We start from the raw sequence: 22062 nt of genomic DNA on the forward strand, positions 1-22062 counted from the left end.
TATTTTGGCGCTATGATAACCTTAAGCAAAAATACCACGGTTTAACGGTGTTGCGGTATTGCGATTGCAACACTAAAATGTATTTTTTTAAATGTCTGCATATACAAACAACAACATTTCAACTGGACACAATACATTTTATTTTTAAGCAACATACAACATGTATGCCAGGCAAAAATAAGGTCTTAAATTATAATATTCTTTCAAAAAATTATAAAAATTACAAAATTAAAATGTATTTATATTAATAATATTAAACGTAAACATGAAATCAATTACACAACTTAATTATTTAACCTAATTTTGTGTAAACACAGCTCATACCTTGAAAATGGTATCACATAAAATTTTTGTGGTTTTGAAACCTTGACTTTTTAAAACCTCGGTATACCTTGAAACCGGTATCCGGCACATGTCTACTTGCAGAGGGCGCCAACGGCCTGGCGATTGTTATCTTTCTTTCATTTTAAATTTTGGCCAAACAAAATCGAAAACCGACTTTAAAAAATAAAATAGTGCGATTCGACTTAGACAACTGACACATATGATTTTAGTAAATATAATTACATTTAGATAAACAGGGAACTTGAAGTGACAGGAATAGATTTGTTTACACAATCAAATTGTGAATTCATGCTGCATTGATGCCATGCTTTGTTGATTATAATGGTAGCTATTTATTACTAAATGTTGTTTTTGTAAATGTTACGTAGTGATCCCTCTACATTTATTGGTTCCTGGTATAAAACAGCAGCTTTAACAGGCCAGTGCCAATTTTGGGCATATCAGCACAATCTTGCTGGATTAAAGTTTATGCTCATGCACATCCCAGTAACAGTACATAAGATTGTTGCGTTAATGTCTCACTCGCTGCTTCAGTGCAACTGGGTTTGAACTTACACACACTGTGCCAATTCATAGTGGGACATCTCATCTCGCACGCTGTATGTCCCTGCCTGGCCACCATAGTCCGATCATCAGCGGGGAGGTGCTACCGAACAGACGGCCTCACAGTTCGCCTCTGCCCCGTGTGTGTGCAGCCCGAATGAAGGCATAGAATATAAATGCACCCAGAGGTGAAGAGCAGGAATTGTTTATCAGAGCCGGGTTGCAATTTAGACGCGCACACACACAGAGAGAGAAACAGACTGTCCCTTGTTGATCGAGTGATGTGAGAGCGGTCCAGGGCTAAATAGCCCTGAGCAGCTGGGGTTCTTTAGTAAAGATGTATTCCTGTGTGCCTTTGAAGTCCGTCACACACATACACGCCTACATGCTCATAAGATGAATGAATGTATTTGTGTGTGTGCATCTTTTCAGTCCCTGGACACGTAGCACAGCCGCGGAAAGACACAAATGTGTGCGTTTGTGTGAGCTCGTCCTTTAAGGCCAAATGCAGACGTGTTATGCTAAAGTATTGAAATGTATTCTAAGGGATGTGTGCGTGTCTGTGTGTTCATGGTATTAAGTCTGTTACTGCAAGGCATTGGACAGGCTGACTCGTAACAGATCAAAAGCTGATCCTGGAAATAACTGGCAGTTGTTCAGTTTAACGTCAATGTGAAATAATATTACTTCACATAACACGAGGCAATACATGACATTTCAAGCGAAACAGGATTTTCAATGAGACATTTAAAAAAGAAATAAGACTGTCGGAAATTGATTGGATTGTTAAAAGTGGACGGTCCCCTACTGAAACATCACCGTGACTCTGTAAAAAAAAATATTGCACCCTAAACACACAAATCAACCCCATGTTGTTTTAAACCTACAGAATATGATTTATTTTTTAAGAATATCCTAGCCACTCTTTTCCTTGTAATGAAAATGAAAACAAGTCATTTCGAATGAGGGGCAAATATTACATTTTAAAGGAAAACACCACCATTTTTAATTTTTACTATGTTCTTACCCCAACCCAGAGGAGTTAATATATACCTATCTTTTTTCAATGAGTGCACTTAATCTTTGTACATCGCATTGTGAATGAGTTAGCATTTAGCCTAGCCCCATTCATTCATTAGGATCCAAACAGGGATGAATTTAGAAACCACCAAACACTTCCATGTTTTCCCTATTTAAAGACTGTGTTACATGAGTAGTTACACGAGTAAGTATGGTGGCACAAAATAAAACGTGGCAATTAATTAAACAGATAAAAATGAGAACTATATTGTATGGTGGAAGAGGACTTAGTTGCAGCACTTCTTTAAATAGGGAAAAATGGAAGTGTTTGGTGGTTTCTAAATTCATCCCTGTTTGTATCCTAATGAATGAATGGGCTAGGCTAAATGCTAACACATTCACAATCAGTGTTGGGGAAAGTTACTTTTAAAAGTAATGCATTACAATATTAAGTTAATCCCCAAATAGTAAATAATTGCGTTACTTAGTTACTTTTCATGGAAAGTAATGCTTACGTTACTTTTGTGTTACTTTTTCTTACTCTGGCCTGCCATCTCCGTTTCTGACTCAAACTGTTCCCGCTCAGGCGCACGAGTGCGTAATTTTATGGTAATATGTTCAGTTTAATTCAGTACATTATTTTATTTTAAATTGAATTAATTAAACTGAAAAGTAACTCGCATTACTTTTTTCAAAAGTAACTCAAATATTCATGTGTACATTTGTAAAGTAGTGCGTTTCTTTACTCGTTACTTCAGAAAAGTAATATTATTACATAATGCGCGTTACTTTTAATGCGTTACCGCCAACACTGCTCACAATGCGTACAAAGATTAAGTGCACACGTTGAAAAAAGATAGGTATGTATTAATGCGTTTGAGTTGAGGTAAGAACATAGTAGAATATTGAAAAACTGTGGTGTTTTCCTTTAATGAAAGCTGGCTAAACAAATGCGAATTTCACGGTTTGCGCGAGTAGATTACATACAAATGGGCCGATGTGGATAACATGAATTGGGCGGCATGATTGCAGCGAAAACATGCGCTATTCACCTCAAATGCAAGCAACTCAAGCAAAAAATTAGCATGGCACGAAGTTACATCCTGCGAGTAATCTAAAGCAAGGAATGAGATGCTTTGCATTTGGTGTGTACGCAGGATAAGGCCAAAATTTTTCCTCTTTGGAATAATGTGCACTAATTAATAATGCAAAGAAAAACAGTAATCTATATAACAGAAGTAAATAGGATTCTGGTTATTATTTCACATTAACAGTGAAAACACAAAGGCTGCAGTTATCAAAGATGAGACCGGGTCTTCTGCCCTGATTTCGTGCTGAAGTCAAGAAGTCTGTCCATCAGCAAGTCTCAGCACGATTACAAACGGTCACAGAGCTCTTGAGGCGTTGGCACGCCTCACGGTTTTATCCCATCTTATCCGCTTCAGGTGAAGCTCAGTCTTTTACACCGCATGTCAGCAGTGCTGCCACATATGAACGTGGAAAACACTTCAAGGCCAGCTGTTCTGACCCCGCTGCCTGGAATTGTCAGAAGTTTCCAGTGTCGCAACACGATTAAACACGAACCACTGTCAACAGCCAAGGAATGTGACGGTGGCAAAAGACCAGAAAGGCTGCATTTCCTTTGCTTTTGCTGACAAGTTTAGAATGAAGCAGATCTTCTAGCTCATGAGATGACTGGTTTATATTAGTGTAATGTTTTGAAGGCAATTTTATGGCTTTGGACATCTGTATGTTCTAGAAAAGATATTTTAAAGTCGTAACCAAGTTGTTGAGGTTTTGGGATTTTTACTGTGGGTAAATAAGAGTTAATTCAATTTCACAGTAAAGCTTTAACTACTACTGGCTTGTATTATAGTTCTTAGCCTAACTGTAGGATGTTAAACCTATTGTTCTGATGGCAAGAGTGCATATGTATTTGCATATGGTTTTTTAGAATAGCTTTATTTTACAGTAGTCATAATCTGTTATATCCATATTATAAACACTTAGTTTTGGCATTAGCTTCAATTGTCTTACGCAACTTCTTGGCGTGATCCAGGTTCTTCTTTTAGTGGATTGTTATTTAATACTGGTGAAGTATTATGGGCTCATGTAGTATTACTACCAGAGTGGCTTTGGAGTGTTAAGGCCTATGTGGTATTAACTAAAACCTCTGTACACAAAACATGTGTGAGCTCTTTAGCAACATTTGATGTAGGGTAATTGTTCTTTATACACAGGGACTTGTTCATTCAAAATTTCATAAACAAATATATTGTGATTTCAACCGGAAGTCATAAATTCAGAGCACAACGAGTCTGTTTAAATAATTTGTGTTACTGTTTTTAAAGTCATAATGAAACGGAAGTAGTCTTATTTACGCCATCGTGACATAAGTATATCCGAGTGAAGCGGCTTCTGAAATAAGAAAAAAGGTAGGGCGGGACTTTAAATCGTCCATCGAGAGTTCATTGGATTGTTAGAAGTAAGGTCATGTTGATATTTGCTAATCAATTGATTTTAATTTTATTGTGACTTTAAAGGGGGTGATATGGTATGATTTCATGTTTTTATTAAAGAGCACCAATGGTCTGATTCACATTTTTACATTTCCTTTGATGTGTAAGTGTGGTTGATTACATGTTAACAATATGCAAAAGGTACAAACCCCAAAGTAAACGATGACGCGAATTATCGTTTCCAGCGTAAATCAACTACAACAAACACGCGGATTGTAGGCAACAAGAGAGAAGCGACATTATCATAATTCCTCCCGCTTCGGATTCACAGCCTGTAAGTTAACTCCTGTTATTACACGGCTCTCTGGAATGCTTGATTCTGATTGGTCAGTTGAGACATTTGCAGGTTCGTTCTTTTCAAATAATAACCGCTCCAAAGTAATAACGCATAGCCGGTACTACTTGTACGATTAAAATCGCTCCGCACCAATAAAGACCAATAAAGATTACTGTTTGGCGCCATCTTGTGACAAACACTGGACAACCACAATTAAGAATGGAAAATTTTGACATTAATTTTAACATGTACGGAAAAAACAAAGCATTTAAACAGTGGATAGAAGAACGAACAACGACAAGACACAAAGAGCTTACTGCGACTGAACTTGACAAAATAGAGCAAGACAGCTACAAAGCCAACACACAAAAAAATACAGAATGGGCATTAAAACTTCTCAAAGACTGGCTAAAAGAGAAAAAAATGGAGACAGACAATTATGAAGCAGAGGATCTTGATAAGGTATTACGATCATTTTATGCATCTGTGCAAAGTTTCACGGAAGAATAAAAATGTTAATTTAAAACAAATATGCCAATAAAATGTTTCAAATTCATATTCATGTCCGTTTTTTTTCTTATGTGACAAGTAGCTGTGTAATACAATGCAACTTAGCATTGCATTGTGCGCAAATCTTTCAAACATGGTACGGAGCGTCACATTTCCGGCTGACGTCAGAGGTATTCAGCCCAATCATAACGTACAGATTAGCTGGCCAATCAGGGACACAGAGCTTTTCAAATCCATAAACCACGCGAACACAATGTATTATACCAAATACAGAAAATAACGTTGTTTTTTAGCAATGAAATAGGTGCACTTTAAACCATAACATGACCCCTTTAAGTAAACAGTTCAATTCCTAACATTGCAACATTCATGAAATGCGTGTGTATAAATATTCTTACCTTAACTTTGGTATTAAATGTTTGTACTTCGACTTGCCTAAAATATTTTAACAATAATTTGGACAATTAGTATGGAGGAGACATTTAGATATTTGTGTCTGAGATCATGTCTCTGCCTCATGTGTATTCTTCCATAGCCAAGGTCTTGACAGTCGGCATCTGGTCCACATTGCTGCTTATTATTGCCAAGAACCGGCAACTTAGACCGGAAGAGTTCATATGATTGACATTTAAAGCAACCATCCACAGTTCATTTCATTGTTATGTGTCCGATTTATGTCTGAAAATGTGTCCATGTCCCAAAAACTGACATGAATTAAGTCCTTAAAGGTGACATAGAATGATTGAACGGGGTATTTATCCTTGTTCTGTGATGTGACATGTAGACAAAAATGTATTTGTTTGGGTCTGTAATGCCTTAGAAGCTTCCTAAAAACCTCTCTCAGATAGCTCTATTAGGGTGGGGGGTTTTAAACAAGTGGTTTTGCACCTATTTGGCTCCCCCTACTGGCTTAACTTGCAATCTCATTACTTATTGGCTGACTTTGGTGCCACTCAAAAAATGTAGCCAATTATATTAAAGTGGAGGGGCAGTTAGATGCCTGTGATGTCATAAGCATCAGACTGAGATGTTTAGCATGTTTAGCACTTTTTGTATGTTTGTGAATGTGGGTAGACTACCATTATTCAACAAAGACAAGGTAAAAATGGTTTTTCATTCTCTGTCCCCTTTAAAGATATTTTATCTTATTACTTATTAGCTGATAAATGTCTCAAACAAAACACTTAAATATAGTTTAAGTACTCAACTGTATGTTCAAAGCTTGAACCATATTTGATGACAGACCTGGGCACCCTGATTATGTTACGCAGCCAATCAGATTGAAGTGTCTGCCTTTTTAATACTGTGTTCACTTGAAAGACTGTAAACAGTTTGTGGACATAGCACTGGAGACTGAAACTTTTTGTTGTCTCACAGATGCTTTGCATTTTAAGGGTCCAATAATACACTAATTTCTCCTGGCCAACTCCGGGCTCAGTGTTTCGATCCAGTGGTGATTGAGCAGATATTGGATTAACCCTTCAGCTCATGGGTCACCCCTAAATGGGTTTGAACCTTTAGCCTTTGTGTAATGGACCAGAACCATTCGGTCACCAATAATGTCAGTGTTGAGTAATGGGAATGTTGGGAGTTAGTTACTGTATGTGTGTGTGTGTGTCACTCTGGAAGAGGATTGTTTTGGCCAGGAACAGTGTTGCACTGATGCCAGGGTTATGCATCAGTTGAGTTTATCCTGCCAAAAGTCTCTCTTTCTCTCTCTCTTTCTCTCCGGTAAAGTCAACAGATATTAATGTTTGAACGTATATCTTAGAGATGATCATATAATCTTTATAAATTTCCCTGGCCCACATAACTGTATATAAAACATCAAATATTTGCCTATTGGGTGCGATTTTTTTGTCACTTCCAGCATTTTCACCTTTAGTGAGCACGAGGAAAAAACACGCTCAAGTTGTCGTGTCTGATGTTAGATCAGTTTTGCAATCTATCTTTCTATCTCCCTCAATCTCTCTCTCCGTCCCTTATCTTCTCTCCGGAGTAGTTTGGCAGAGATCTGTATGACAGCAGTGAGATTGTTTTCTCTCTCAGCAGGTAGTGAGACGAAAAGAAAAGATCAAATCCACTTGGCTTATTGCATGGTTAAAATGCTTACCCTTCTGTCTCTTTTTTTTCTTCCCGTCTGTTTTCCCAGGGTGCTGTTTTGTCACATTCTACACACGAAAAGCTGCCCTGGAGGCCCAGAATGCACTGCACAACATAAAGACCTTAACTGGGGTGAGTGTTTGTTTATTTGCTCATGTCTGTCTCTTTGAAAGCCAGCGAGGAGGGACGTTCTTATTCAGATGACAATTTCTAGGTTTCAAGTTTTTAATCGGTTTTCCTGTTTTAGAGGTTGCAGTTTAGGGAAGTGTATGAATCGGGAGTTTCGGGTCAGGGAGGCGGGCTTTGTCTCAAGCTGAATGGGACCTCTAATGGGTTTAGCTTCAGATCGTCATTGTAGATTTAGTGTGTCTCTCTTTCTCTCTGTTTCTGTGTGTGTGTTTATGGTTTGTATGGATTACTGAAGTTCTCTGTCAGTTGATATGTAAAAAAATACTTTTCGCCCTATTCGACTTATTAGGTCTTATTAGTTTCCTCCACTAGTTGTGATGTTACTAATTAAAAGTAACAGTGTGCTACTTACTTACTTACTATACATCACAGGGGTCACAGGGGCATTTCTAAAAATGTTAGTTTGCCAAAAATATAAACCTCATTGCAGGGTGCTAAAAAAACTCAGCAGCTGAAGACGTCTATTTAAATATGCATGAGTGTGCTGTAGGATTTGAATGTTAAAACTTCTAAGGATATCCTACAGTATCAAAATCTCACCGGTCAATCTCGATAATCTAGCTGACCTTTGTGACCCATTTCTACACAATATCTTAGCTTTTTGCTATTTTTTTAATATAAAGCTACAAGTGGCGTTTTGATATTGTATAATAAATATTTTGTAAGTAGTTTCTTGCAGCTGTGGAGTACATTACTGACACCTTTATGTAAATTCAAGTCATTATAACAGCGTTAACACGAATAAGCAATACTTTTTTACACCTTCTCTTTTTTTGTTAAAGTTACTTGAAGTGCCTGTATACTGAAAAAAGTCTCCGGTTGCACATGATTGAATTAAATTTTCTTAAAATGTTTTTTGTAAAAAAAAAAATATTGTATCCACGTAATTTAATTATGTACACCATTTCAACATGATTAAATTAAGTTTTCTTAAAAAGAAATTAATTTTAATTAATGTTAATTTCATTTTAAGAAAACTTAATTTAATCATGTGCAACCGTTTTTTTTTTCAGTGGTCAATCTTGAAAGTTATTTCTAAACACATTATAAATGTTAGAAATGTATTGCTGAACACCCCCACAAATACTGTAAACCAGTGGTTCTCAAACTAGGGGCCTGCGAGATGGTGCCAGGGGGGCCCCAGTTTTTTGACATTTTATAAAATACATTAATTTATCGTAAATTCTGTGTAATTAAACCTAACAAAATAAGGCTACTAACCAACAGCACTACTTTGTATAATTTAATATGTTTTGTTTAATTAAAATGTTAAGTTTTATAACAGTTTTTTGTCATAAATTTTATTTGGGGGGCCGCGAAGCAATGTGTCGTACACAAGGGGGGCCACAAGCTGAAAAAGTTTGAGAACCACTGCTGTAAACTATATAATATTGAATTGCATTGCAGAGTTCGATTTTTGAACAGTTTTTCACCATTTCTTAGTTCAGGATTTTATAAGAAATCACAGATACTGTAATTAGCAAACTTCAGACCCTGTGGGAAAAAAACCTACCAAGTGCCGGACTTTAAATACGTCACGTGTCTTTACGGGATCTTTATGGTTTGTGTGTAAAATGGATGCACGCGTAGATTCCAGAAAATCATTGCTAGTTTGAATGAACCAAAAATCAAATGATCCTGGAAAAAACCCAGACGCATTTTCCGTGTATTTTCCGTAATTTCTGTGTGAAAAGGGCTAATGATGCACTGCGCATGGCCTTGCCCCTAACACAATTGCGAGCATCCATTTAGATTTAAGCTATATTTAAAAGTTCAAAGAGACGGCAGCTTTTCTGGGAGTGGGCGTGGTTTCTGCTCAGACAGCGGACACGCCCCCAGCATTTGAGAGCAAAGAATCTTGCCTGTTTTTCTAAGATTTTGATAACTTTTTTTGGGGGGGGGGGGTTCAATCATATTTGACTGAGTGGTTAATAACACATTTTTCTGTGGTGTGACAAATACATTTAAAATCTGATTTTAAGGGGACTTTATTATCAATAGGGTTCATTGTTGTTAATGTTTGTTAACAGCACAATATTTACCTCAACACGATTCAGCTCAGAAGTAGCTGTCATATATCATATATCAAATGATACCTGATTTAAAGATATTGCACATCTCTCTCTTTTTCTCTCTCTCTCTATCTCTCTCTCTCTCTCTCTCTCTCTCTCTCTCTCTCTCTCTCTCTCTCGCACACGTGTGCATGCACACACACACACACACACACACACACACACACACACACACACACACACAGGTTCTTTCTTATTGCTCTATTTGAAACAGTTGATTAAAATGCTTTCACCAGTGAGTTGGGTTAACTGTTTGTGTCTGACAGATGTTATTAATTTCACAGTCTGAATTGATTTCAAGAAGGTCTCCTCCTTTTTGTGTGTGTGTTTGTGTGTGTGTGTGTGTGTGTGTGTGTGTGTGTGTGTGTGTGTGTGTGTGTGTGTGTGTGTGAGAGAGAGAGAGAGAGAGAGGGGGGGGGGGGGGGTGTTAGCGTCATTATTGGTAGATTAAGTCTTTTTTTTATTGCATATTTCTGAGTTTCTTTGCTATCATTTTTGCCTGTGTGTGTGTAGCAGCAGCTTATAAAATCCCCACTGTGAGCCCATCTGTCTGACTGCTATGATCTTTCACAAAAACATACGCTCTCTTGTGTCCTTATACCACTGGACAGAAAACTTTTTCATGAACAACATATCTGAAATAAATGTATTTGTTACCAGACTTTTGATGAAGTCTTATATTTTTGGCTTTGAATATGATACAGTAACTACTTCGGACACAATAGTGACTATTTTAATTAAAAATATATATATATATTCAAAAGGCAAATATTGACGCTTAGTAAAATTATCATAATAAATCTATAAATGTGTGTGTGTAAGTAATTGTATTTTAAAGGTCACATATTATGCAAAATCCACTTTGTTTGTTTGGACATAAATTTGTGTTGGCCCTTCAATGAAAAAATCTACCCACTCTTTTTTAATTCACATTAAACCAAATCAGTCTCATTAGACATCCTGTTTTGATTATTTTGTTAATGTGATGTCACACTGACAAAGCCCCACCCACAGCCACTTACCGACTGGTTAATTTTACCCAAAAGCTTTTCTAAATGTGTTTGTTACCACGTTGTAGCGCTAAATCTACTATTGTCTCAGTTTGTATTCACAGAAACCAGATGTATTTTTAACCGAAAGCTCTCACTGCCTATTAGTAAGGGAGTGAGGAGCAGTGGCTCATTTGCATTTAAAGGTACACATATGAAAACAGCACCCAAATAGGGCATTTTGGATATGCAATAACAAATAATCTGTGTGTTATTTTGAACTGAAACTTCACAGACAAATTCTAGGCATACCTGAGACTTATATTACATCTTGTAAAAATAGGCATAATATGTGCCCTTTAAAGTTTTAAAGTACACTGTCAGTACAAAAGCTGGTATTAGGGCTGTACCCTTTGTACACCTTTGTATCTAAAAGGTCCATATTAGTACATCAAAGACTCATATTGGTATCTCAAAGGTACATATTGGTACCAAATACATATCTGTACGTAAATGCAATTCTTACACACAAACATACATTTATAGTTTTGTTATAATTATTTTATCCCATTCCCAAGTATGTTACATTAAAAGGTAGATTTACTTTCAGGCATTAGTTTTGCAAAGACTGTGTTTGTCTGTTGGTTACTGCAGCAAGTGGAGTTGTTGTCAACATTTTTCTTAGACGTCTACAGAACCCCTGAGTCCACTTTGCGTGTATGTGTGTGCGATGAAGGTCAAAGGCCAGAGTCGTAATGAAGTAAGCGATATGTTCGGTTATTTCTGACTGCCTTTATAATTCGATCCAACCCGAGAGTTATGGAGCTGTCAGTCTTTTTTCACCCACAGACCGCATTCAAGTGTGCGTGTGGGGCCGCGTGTCTGAATTGTGTGAGCATGCATGTATATTTCATGAGATATAGGAAGCAGAGAAATGATCTGTAATTAGTGCCATGGCCTTTACCAGCAAGAAAAAAAGAACACACACACACCAAACTTTTACACGCCCTGCAATGTCCCTCAAACAGGGAGCACACACACAACACTGCACAGAAAGAGGAAGCCATGAATACCAGATATAAACCGACATTCATGAGGAGACAGATGTCACACACACCGTGTGTGTGTTGGACAGATCTGGTCTCTGGCTGTAGATCAAAGCAGGACTCAAACTGTAGAGCTGAAGAGAGCTGAAGGTGTTATGAGAGGAGAAGAGAGTTCGAGAAAGAGATTGATAAAATACAACCACTAGAAATGGAGTAGTCTTGGGGGTCATATGCACAGGAAACATTCTTGCATTTGAAAATATAACAAAGGTTAACCACGACATTGGTTAGATGGAAATACTGTTAGCTGCTGTTTTCGACATTAGGTTTCAGGTGGGTAGGCAGATATGGATATAAAACTGCTAAGTAACACAAGAAGGCTATCATAAAAATCACAGAAATCTAAGTGTGATTGTTTAGCTAAAAATAATGATTGGTGTGTTGTTGTTTATAAAAGATTATGTAGTACTGTTCATGCAGTAAAATCACTGACAAGTGCATTTTTATACGTATGTATAACTATCGCAGTGCATATGAATACATACAAAACACTTGAAAATTAATACGCATTTTTATTATACAAGTACTGTGCAAAAGTCTTAGGTCACCCACAGCAGCTTAGATGTTTTAGCAAAGTTTTTTTTAAGTTCATCCTTATTTATTTTTCACTCTTTTTTATACAAACAGAAAATACAGGAAATATGTATACAAAATAAAAAACAAAACAATTTTCAGAACTAAATGTCTTCTTCAGGCATCAGTCAGTATTTAGTGTGTGTATTTACTATACAAATTTCTTGTATTTTCTGGTTGTATTTTAATAAAGAGACTGAGAAGTAATTATATATTATCACTATACAATTGCAAAAACATCAAATCTTATGGTGACATGATGGCGTACGACTTTTGCACAGTACTGTGTGTATAATGTGCTGTAAAATATACCTTTTATTTTATTGATACACTCTAAAAAAAATGCTGGGTTGTTTCAACACATGCTTGGGTAAAATATTGCTTTATTAAAGAAAACGTCACTATTTGAGTCATTTTTTAGGATGTATGTATATTTTATTGTGTTATATTTTATTTTATACGGTATTTTTTGGAATCTATTTTTAATTTCATAATTTTCTAAATAAATTTGTCATAAAATGTGATCTAATATTCATCTCAAGGGTATTGACAAACATAATGTGTCTTAAAACAAACATAAGGGGCGATTCACATTTCGCATTTTTTGCACGCTCAAGTTCGTTATTTATAATGTAGGCACGAAGTATGCACACTCAAAATGGAAGCGACGCGCCTGCGACGCGATCGTTTTTTCCAGGTGCGTCCGCAGCGTATCGAGTTAAAAACATTTCAACTTTCTAGAATGCCGCAAGCGCACCGCAGGTCACGTGACAAGAACCAACCAACGGTCGCGTTTTTCGCGCGGATTTAGACGCAAAATGTGAACCGCCCCTAAAGTGTCACACAATAACACTCAAAATTCCCAAGTATATCAGACAATCCTTCAGGATAATGTGAGAATGTTTGTACGTCAGCTGAAACTGTGTATAGGTGGGTGATGCAACAGGACAACGACCCAAAACACCAGCGCAAGTCCACAACAGAATGGCTTCAGAAAAACAAAATCTCAACACAGATCTCAACACAATAGAGATGCTATGGATTGACTTGAAGATGGACATACACATAAGGCGTCCAAAGAATATGACAGAGCTAAAGCAGAATGGGCTAAAATTTCTCCTCAATGATGTGCAGGTCTGATCCACAGCTACAGGAAGTGCCTGGTTAAGGTTATTGCTGCCAAGGGGGGTCAACCAGTTATTAATTCTAAGGGTTTACTTACATTTTCCACTGCCATTTTGAATGTTGAATGAGTGTGTTAAATAAAGAATTTTTTGTGTCATTATTTTTATTATGTTTGTCAATACCCTTGACTTAGATAAAGATCAGATCACATTTTATGACAAATTTATTCAGAAAACCATGAAGTTCCAAGAGGTTCACATACTTTTTCTTTTGTCACTGTATATACAGATGCGGTCTTAAAGTAAAACGTATCCAACCAACCGATTATTAAAAAATAACGCAGATGGATTGTAAGAATGCATTGTACGTTGTGCGTACACCCGTTTACTCAGTAAATGGATGCCAGAACAAGTGTACGAGAGAAAAATGGAGTGCAATAAACGTTTTATCGGCAAAGTGTTGACAAATCACCTTCATCAAACTCCAACCGCACGTGCGTCTTCATTCCGTTGATGAAGAATAGATGTAGCGAAAAAATGACGACACATTAACAAGATTACAGCGATAATGTAGAACATCAAAGACAAGGTTGATTGTTTCTCTGTGCCTGTGTCAACGTTAATGAGCGTGTTGTAGTAAATGTGCCGTGCTCCGTTGTGAAGTGTTTGTCTAAATGTAACCGGCGTGTGTGTGTGTGTCCTGTGTTTCAGATGCACCATCCCATACAGATGAAGCCTGCAGACAGTGAGAAATCAAATGGTAAGTGTCTGTATGCGTCTTTTTTTTTTCCTGGGTCATTCGACTCTACGTTCGTTTTGTGGGTTTGTTTTTGGTTCCGTGTGTGTGTGCGTGCGTGCGTGTGCATGTGTGTGTGTGTGCGAGGGACGGAGAGATAGCTGAATTATTGGGTTCTGGGTCAAGAATAGTTCAAGCATTTGCACAGGCAGTGACCCATACACGTTCACACATTCACACTCGTATAAATCATGGCTCAGAAAACCACTTAATAGGTGTGTTTAAAAGGTCTATTTTTTCACTAAAATACTGCTGGGGGATCTGTGAACCTCTTTCTGAACCGGCAAATGTTTCTGTTAGGAATGCACCGAAACTTTGGCCGCCGGAAATGTTCAAAAATATATAAATGATGAAAAAAAGTGCACAGTTTTCAGGAACTTATGCTGGACAGTTTTGCGGCAGGTGCTGATGTCACTTAAGCTTATTTCAAGCCTGTTGACATAAGCAGAAAAGAGTCATGCCCACTGTCATGCATGCTGTGTCTTGCCTGTTTTTTATTTAAATGATTGTTTACCTAAATTAAACCTGGTATTAAGTCTGCATTACTTTACTGTTTTGCATATAATCATTTTCTAGTACATTACATTATTTAGAGAAAAAACTGTTCAGTTTTATTCTGCTGCATATAACTTAAAGATGAATATTTAGTTTTGTTTAATTTTCATCTATTTTTGGCATGTTACTTTCAAAAAAGTTTGCTTATTTTATTGGTTTGTAGTCCAACTCAGATTCATTAAATTAATAAAACCAAATAATCTAATAAGTATATAATTACTTTGTTATTGCTACATGCTATTATTATTTTGCTTAACCATGTAAATAGCATCATGTACATTAATGGAAGATATAAAGTGATTAGAGATGCTGTCTGGTGCGTCATACACAGGAAAGGGGTGTTTTTTAAAGGGGACATGAAAATCAGACTTTTCCTTTCCATGTTTAAAGGAATAGTCCATTTTCTTAAAAAAAATCCAGATAATTTACTCACCACCATGTCATCCAAAATGCTGTTTCCTCGTTCAGTCGAGAAGAAATTATGTTTTTTGAGGAAAACATTGCAGGATTCCTCCCACTCCAATGGACTTCAATAGAGCCCAACATCCAACACTCAACTCAACACCCAACAGCTCAACGGAGTTTCAAAGGACCACAAACAATCCCAAACGAGGCACAAGGGTCCCATCCAGCGAAACGACCGTCATTTTTGACAAGAAAAAAAAAAATGCACTTTTAAACCACAACTTCTTGTCTAGATCCGGTCGTGATGTGCCAGCGTGACCCCACGCAATACGTCAAGAGGTCACAGAGGACGAACGCGAAACTCCGCCCCTGTGTTTACAAGTGTTGAGAAAGAGGACCGTTCTGATGTTGTTGTATGTGGAATGATACAAATTAATGTCTTTGTTTCAGTTTATTGTTTACAATGGTTTGCAAATGTGCGTTTTATATATGTAACACGTGACGTCTCTACGTCACTACGCATTTACGTTAGGTCACGCAGGAAAGGACCTAGACAAGAAGTTGTGTTTTAAAAGTCCATCTTTTTTATTTTTCTTGTCAAAAATGACAATCGTTTTGCTAGATAAGACCTTTATGCCTTGTTTGGGATTGTTTATAGTCCTTTGAAACTGTTAAGTGTTGAGTTAAGTATTAAATGTTGGGCTCTATTAAAGTCCATTAAAATGAGAAAAATTCTGCAATGTTTTCCTTAAAAAACATAATTTCTTCTCGACTGAACAAAGAAAGACATCAACATTTTGAATGACATGGTGGTGAGTAAATTATCTGGATTTTTTTTAAGAAAATAGACTAATCCTTTAAGTGCTATAAATGAGTCACCAGTGCTTCTATTAACCTATAAAATGTGAAAAATATCAACCCAGTAACTTATGGCGCTTTTCCATTGCATAGTACCCCACGGTTTGGTTTAGTTTGGGTCGGGTCAGCTCACCTCACTTTGGCTTGGTTAGCTTTTCCATCGAGTTTAGTAACACTTCGGAGTAGGAGGGATTATAAGCGTGTCGTTATATTTGCGCTGCCTACTGCTGTGACATCGTACAAGTGAGAGCATCATTGTACATTCCCATACATTTATTTATTCCGCAGTCGCCACAAAATTAAAATTGGCAACCACAAATAGATGTTTGCACATCGCGTTTATCACTACCTCTCTGTCTCATGTGACAGTTTCTGTACAAACACCCGTGGCGTCAGTGGACGGTAGATAAATACCCAAGAATCCAAATAAAATATACCTTGGTTTGTAAAGCACTGTAATTCGCTTTTGATAAAAGCATCTGGCAAATGGATAAATGTAACTTAAAAATGATAAGATTTTGGCCAGAATGTTAAGGACTGACAGTCTCATTCACTATTCAGTTTCATTGCAATGTTGTTATACTGAATGGTGACAGAGGTTGTTTTATACAACATGAAGTTTGGTAAGGTGGTAAGAGTGCATAAAGGTGGCAAGACACTAGTATCTTATTATAGGAGTGGAAGCTCTCAGAATACACAATACATGATTATAAATCTCTGATAGGTATTTCACAAAGATGATGTCATTCTCAGTCCCATTACCTCGACTTGTTAGTGAATGCCATCACCCATCAAAATGATTGGTGCTCTGTGTGTGTGGTTAATCAGATATGATAGAGCGTGTGTGAGGGGAAGCCTTTGAAGCAGCACTTATCGCTTGCTCATCCTGTCGCTGTTAAATGCACAAACAATTCAAACAGCAAAATAAACAAGCAAGTTATCGATTCCCAGAGTGTAGCGCTTGGCTTATCGGGCGCCCGGCGGTAAGAGCTGACACATTCTTCATTAAAAAAATTGGATTACAGTTACCCCTCTTTCTCTCTCACTCTCTCTCTCTTTCTCTCGAACATACATTCAGAGATGCACGCAGCTGCGAACATTCACATTTAAGTATAATTGCACCATTTTTAAGCTTCTCTCATTCAGTCCTTTTCTCATTCATTCGTCCTCCGAGCATAACACTCAAATTTCTGAGATCGGATCTCGTTGGATTCTCGTCTCTCGCTGGCTTGTTGTAATGTCCTGTTGTAATGATTGCATTTACAAGCACTGCAAAATCGTAATTACCAATGTGAATTGGTAACCCAAAATTTTGTAGTTCCAAAAAACATGGTGGCAGATCAGTATTGGTTATAATAGCACCCAAATGGAAGCAATGAATTTTTATGCACTTATTTTGGCAGATAATGAGATTCTGCGAGGGATTTAAAATGGGAAAAGCATGCGTAATGCAATCTTATACAGTTGATAGCTGAAATAAGTTCACATTAGATATAATAAATGAACATACATGAAGATGTAGTTCAGCAGTTGGCCTGCTGCCTATAATGATATTTCCTGTAAATGTTGACTATAATTTGTGTAACGTTGATGAAGAATAATGATAAAGCTTGAAAATGCAACTTATTCGTTACTTGTGTAGTAAAATACATTTCCTATAGTGCTCTGTGATCGTACAAGAATGATAAAAGACATCAATTACACACATCCTTTGCTCTTCATTTTCTTGCATTAGCATTAGCAAAAGGCTTTCTGTCATTGTCAGTGAGCGAAAACTAGAGAAATGTGAAATTTCTCATTGCGTTTTTCCACCAAAATCATTTTGCATGTCACTTCATAGTCTTCCGAGACTCTAAGTAGAAACCCAGAAGAACCTCAATGCAGGCGTGCATTCAGATTACAGGCAAAAGAGAGCGCTCGGGTCATTGAAAGAAAAGATCAAAGAGAAACAGCAAAATAACAGGGCTGGGTTTGCATGCATGTCGAACAGAGAATTGCGATTCGCTCTTGATGTGCTAATGAGACATCGATCACGTGCAGCTGTATCGTTGTTTAATCCCACACGTTTGTAAATTCACACTCGTTTTCTTTACACTTCCTTTTGCTTAGCGGTGGAGGACAGAAAGCTGTTCATCGGCATGGTGTCCAAGAAGTGCAACGAGAACGACATACGGGTCATGTTCTCTCCCTTCGGACAGATCGAGGAGTGTCGTATCCTGAGGGGACCAGACGGACTTAGCCGAGGTGAGACATGCACACATCTATCTACAGTAGATGACATTACTAGTGTACACTTACCAGGATTTGGACATTTTTGAAATAGTTCACAATATCTAAGAACATATTGAAAACAGGATTTTTGTCACTCTTTCAAAATGAGTTTTTGATATATGATGTTTACAAAGCTCAAAGAACATTTATTAAAAACTAACACTGTGTCCTAACCAGACGTGACGGGCTAAGGCAACATCGGAGACAAGTGACAAGCTTAGTTTCTATTTCGGAGGGCCCACCATCAAATCTCATTGGTTTAAAGTTCCCATCCACAGCATGTTCTGATTGGCTGAGATTATGGCACTTCACTCCGCATTTTAATTTCAGTCTGGACAGAATATGTCCTTGTAATGGCACTTTGCAAAGGCCATGATACACCAAACTGACATCAAAGAGAGCCCCCTTACATCGTGTCCCCTTACATCGGCCAAAAGTTTAGCTTGAACAGGCCATGAAGACTACAGCCAACGGCCAACTAAAACATGCGTTTTGCACTTGCAAAAAAGCAAAAACTCTCATTTTCCAGTAGGTGAAACCAGAATAGCTAGGTTACTTTTGCGTTAATTTTTCTTACTTGGCTGAGGCTTGATCTCTTTCAGGCCTTGCAGGTGTTTTTATGATCGCAAAAATGTCAAGCTATGGTCTGCCATCTCCGTTTCTGACTAAAATGTTCCCACTCAGGCGCACAGAGTGCGTACTTCTATGTTAATATGTTCAGTTTAATTCAGTACATTATTTTATTTTTAAATTGAATTAATTAAACTGAAAAAAGTAACTTAAATATTAATGTGTACATTTATAAAGTAATGCGTTACTTTATTCGTTACTTCAAAAAAGTAATATTATTACGTAATGCACGTTACTTGTAATGCGTTACCCCCAACACTGGTGTTTGTGAAAAACCCATTATGTGTGTGTGTGTGTGTAGGTTTTATAAGAGCAGTGGTAATATATGTGCTACACATTTAACCTGCAGGGAATTATACCACACCTTCCCACAATGCCGTGCTCTCACATACAGTACAGGCCCCTTGTCGCTAGCCATCTTTTATCACTCATTTATCTTCCACATCCACCCCCCAGTCGTCCCTCCTTTCTCAGTTCATTCCTGTTACTCCACCACAGTCCCCATTTCTCCGGCTTTTTCTCCTGTCCTCATGAATATTTTAATTCCACAAGAGATTAACTTTATTCCCTGAGCTCATGGTTGGAGAGATATTTGAAATGGTTTTGTAAGAGAAAATACCACTCGTTTTATAAAATAAAGGATGGAATAAATAAATAGATGAGTAAATGTGTATACAGAAGGTGTGTGTGATAAAACAGGTGAACGCTAACTCTCTCGATGTTATTAAAAAAGGTCTATCAATCATCATTGAACTTTGCTATTAATAAAATATAGATCAGGCCACATGTGAACGCAGTGCCCTGGGAGCTACCCCACTTTCTTCAAAAAAAACTCTCATCTCTTGCACGCTATCCCTTCATCTCTCTCCATTTCCTTCGTTTATTCACTTTCGATGACACTGTTGCAGCCTTTCAAATATTTATATCCATCCTTTAATGATGTACTTGATTGTAAAATGAATTACATACTTCATTCGGTTATTATTGGGTGACCCAGAAGGCTGATAATTGTCTGACTGTACATTATTCTATAAGGATATTTACAAAACGAATGAATAAAATACACAAAATATCAACTTGGTAGATTTTTTTGTAAGAATGGCAAATGTAGCTATGTATGAAATTGACTTTGACTTAAATTGGCTTTAAGTGACTAACCAGAATCAAGTGTCCCAGAATACAATGTAAAAAAAAATTCTTAAAAAACCTCCTTTGCTAAATTGGTCTACTTATCTTGATGGATCAAAGATAATTTACGGTTGAGACTCTAGTCTGAAACAAATTTCAAACTTTGAGAGTTTTTTACCATTTTTCTCCCTTGAGATGGTCTAAAGATTCGCACCCTGCCAGTGCCGGCTGATATCACCCATAGAGTATCTAAAACTTATTTAATGTTGAGGCTAATTAAACAACTCTAAAAATAAAGGCTTTCATTTCACTTTCACTCGTGGCAGCACTGCGGTTCACAGGGCCAGAATCATTTGCTCTGAAGAGAAAAGAAGTGTTGTATTATTGGAGAAATAGTGAGGAGAAGGATGCTAATGAGAGAGAGAGAGAGGATTACTGGGGCAGGTAGACAGTACTAGCAGATTTACAGCCCAACCTTGTGGTCATAACACGGTACTGCAGGAAGAATATTTATTTATTTTTGAGAGAGTGAGAGGGGGGGTCACTCTCCCACAATAATTGTGATTCATAGACATCATACTACTTGTAATTATTGGCTGTACAATGTATTTTGCATGTGTTTTATGTACTGTTCATGAAGAACGAATTTAGCTAGTTTACGGGGAGGGGGGGTTCTGCGAGAGCTACATTTCCCATCATTCTGTGTGGCACCATGAGGAATGTTGCACTCACACTTAAAAGCATACCGACTTAGAGAAATGTATAAATTCGAGGGTTAAAATGAAATTGGCCATTACGTCCATCTCAACCGTTTCTTTGTTTCTTCATTCCTTTCTGTTTTTCTTTGTATCTTTCCCCTGTATCTCAGCGTATTTGAGTATGTAGAAGTGTTTGTACTTAACCCATAGGTTTTGCATGCATGTGAGCATGTGTGTGTGTGTCCTCCATATGTATAATGCATTGGACTGCACAATAGAATAAAGCTCTTCAAACAGAGCTTTTCCCCAGCATGCCTCCATATGGCCTGTTCTTTTGGCTTCCGCTTGCACCGCTTTGATTCCAATGCTCCGTTTCCCAGATGCCATTGCAAGCTCTCCCGAAACACACACACACCTCCAGGGATTGTTTGTCCCGTTATAAAGAAGAGCCATGGAAATACCTTTAAGTGCAGAATATTAACCAAAGCTATTAGAGTTGGGCAATGAATGTTCACAAATTATATTTGAAAGTGAACATCATTATGGCCTGCTCACTCTGAAGGGCATACCACTTGAAGTGAGCACTCTGAACGGAACAGGACACTAATACCTCTAATGAAGAGGTGCACCCAAAACTGTATAATTAAAACGGCAAATTAACTCCCATGAAATGACCATTGCATATACACCTTAAGAACTTCTTTGTGGAAATACCTTTGATGATGATATGTTTGTTCACTTAGTTCGGAATGACTCTTTGGGGAAAACGTGTCACTGAAAAAAATATATCTCTTTAAATTTAATTCTGTCACAATATATTAAAACAAACACTTACTATAGTGTCGGATAAAACTAAAATGTTGTCGGAGCCGATGGTGTAGTGGGCAGTGCTCCGACATATGGTGCAAACGCACTTCTGGCGACCCGAGTTCGAATCCCGGCTCGAGGTCCTTTGCCGATCCCATACCCCTCTCTCCACCCTCTACTTTCCTGTCGTCTCTCAAACTACTGTCTATCAATTAAGGCAAAAATGGAACACAAAAAAGTATATAAAAAAAAAACTAAAATGTTATAATATATCAAGCAATTTAAAACATTCATCTTTTATAAATGTATCTCCTTCAAAGCCTGACTGTTGGGATGCGAAGCACATGGGATGCTACTGTCTTTAATTTGGAAATAAAACTACATGCCGCAAAAATATACGATCTCTAGTTTGGAATGTATCCACCATAATGAGTAATGAGACTAGCTGCACAACTCTAACCTAATGGTTTCCAATCCACCCCATGAAACTAAACAAAAAATCTGGATCCATTTGCTGACAATCATTCTGTTGAATGTGTATTTT

General features: G+C 37.4%; 1 protein-coding gene across 29 annotated transcripts in view; it reads left to right on the top strand.

Annotated features, from left to right (window-relative positions):
- celf2 (cugbp, Elav-like family member 2) overlaps positions 1 to 22062 on the top strand; it is a 180244-nt gene that overhangs the window by 128273 nt on the left and 29909 nt on the right. For all 29 annotated transcript variants that reach the window (XM_055189930.2, XM_055189926.2, XM_055189923.2 and 26 more), the window contains 3 exons: positions 7367 to 7449; positions 14082 to 14130; positions 18094 to 18228. In XM_055189930.2, the coding sequence (XP_055045905.1) occupies positions 7367 to 7449; positions 14082 to 14130; positions 18094 to 18228 (267 nt within the window). The remainder of the gene's footprint in view (positions 1 to 7366; positions 7450 to 14081; positions 14131 to 18093; positions 18229 to 22062) is intronic.

Source organism: Misgurnus anguillicaudatus, chromosome 1 (genome assembly GCF_027580225.2).
Source record: "Misgurnus anguillicaudatus chromosome 1, ASM2758022v2, whole genome shotgun sequence".
Classification (NCBI taxonomy): Eukaryota; Metazoa; Chordata; class Actinopteri; order Cypriniformes; family Cobitidae; genus Misgurnus; species Misgurnus anguillicaudatus.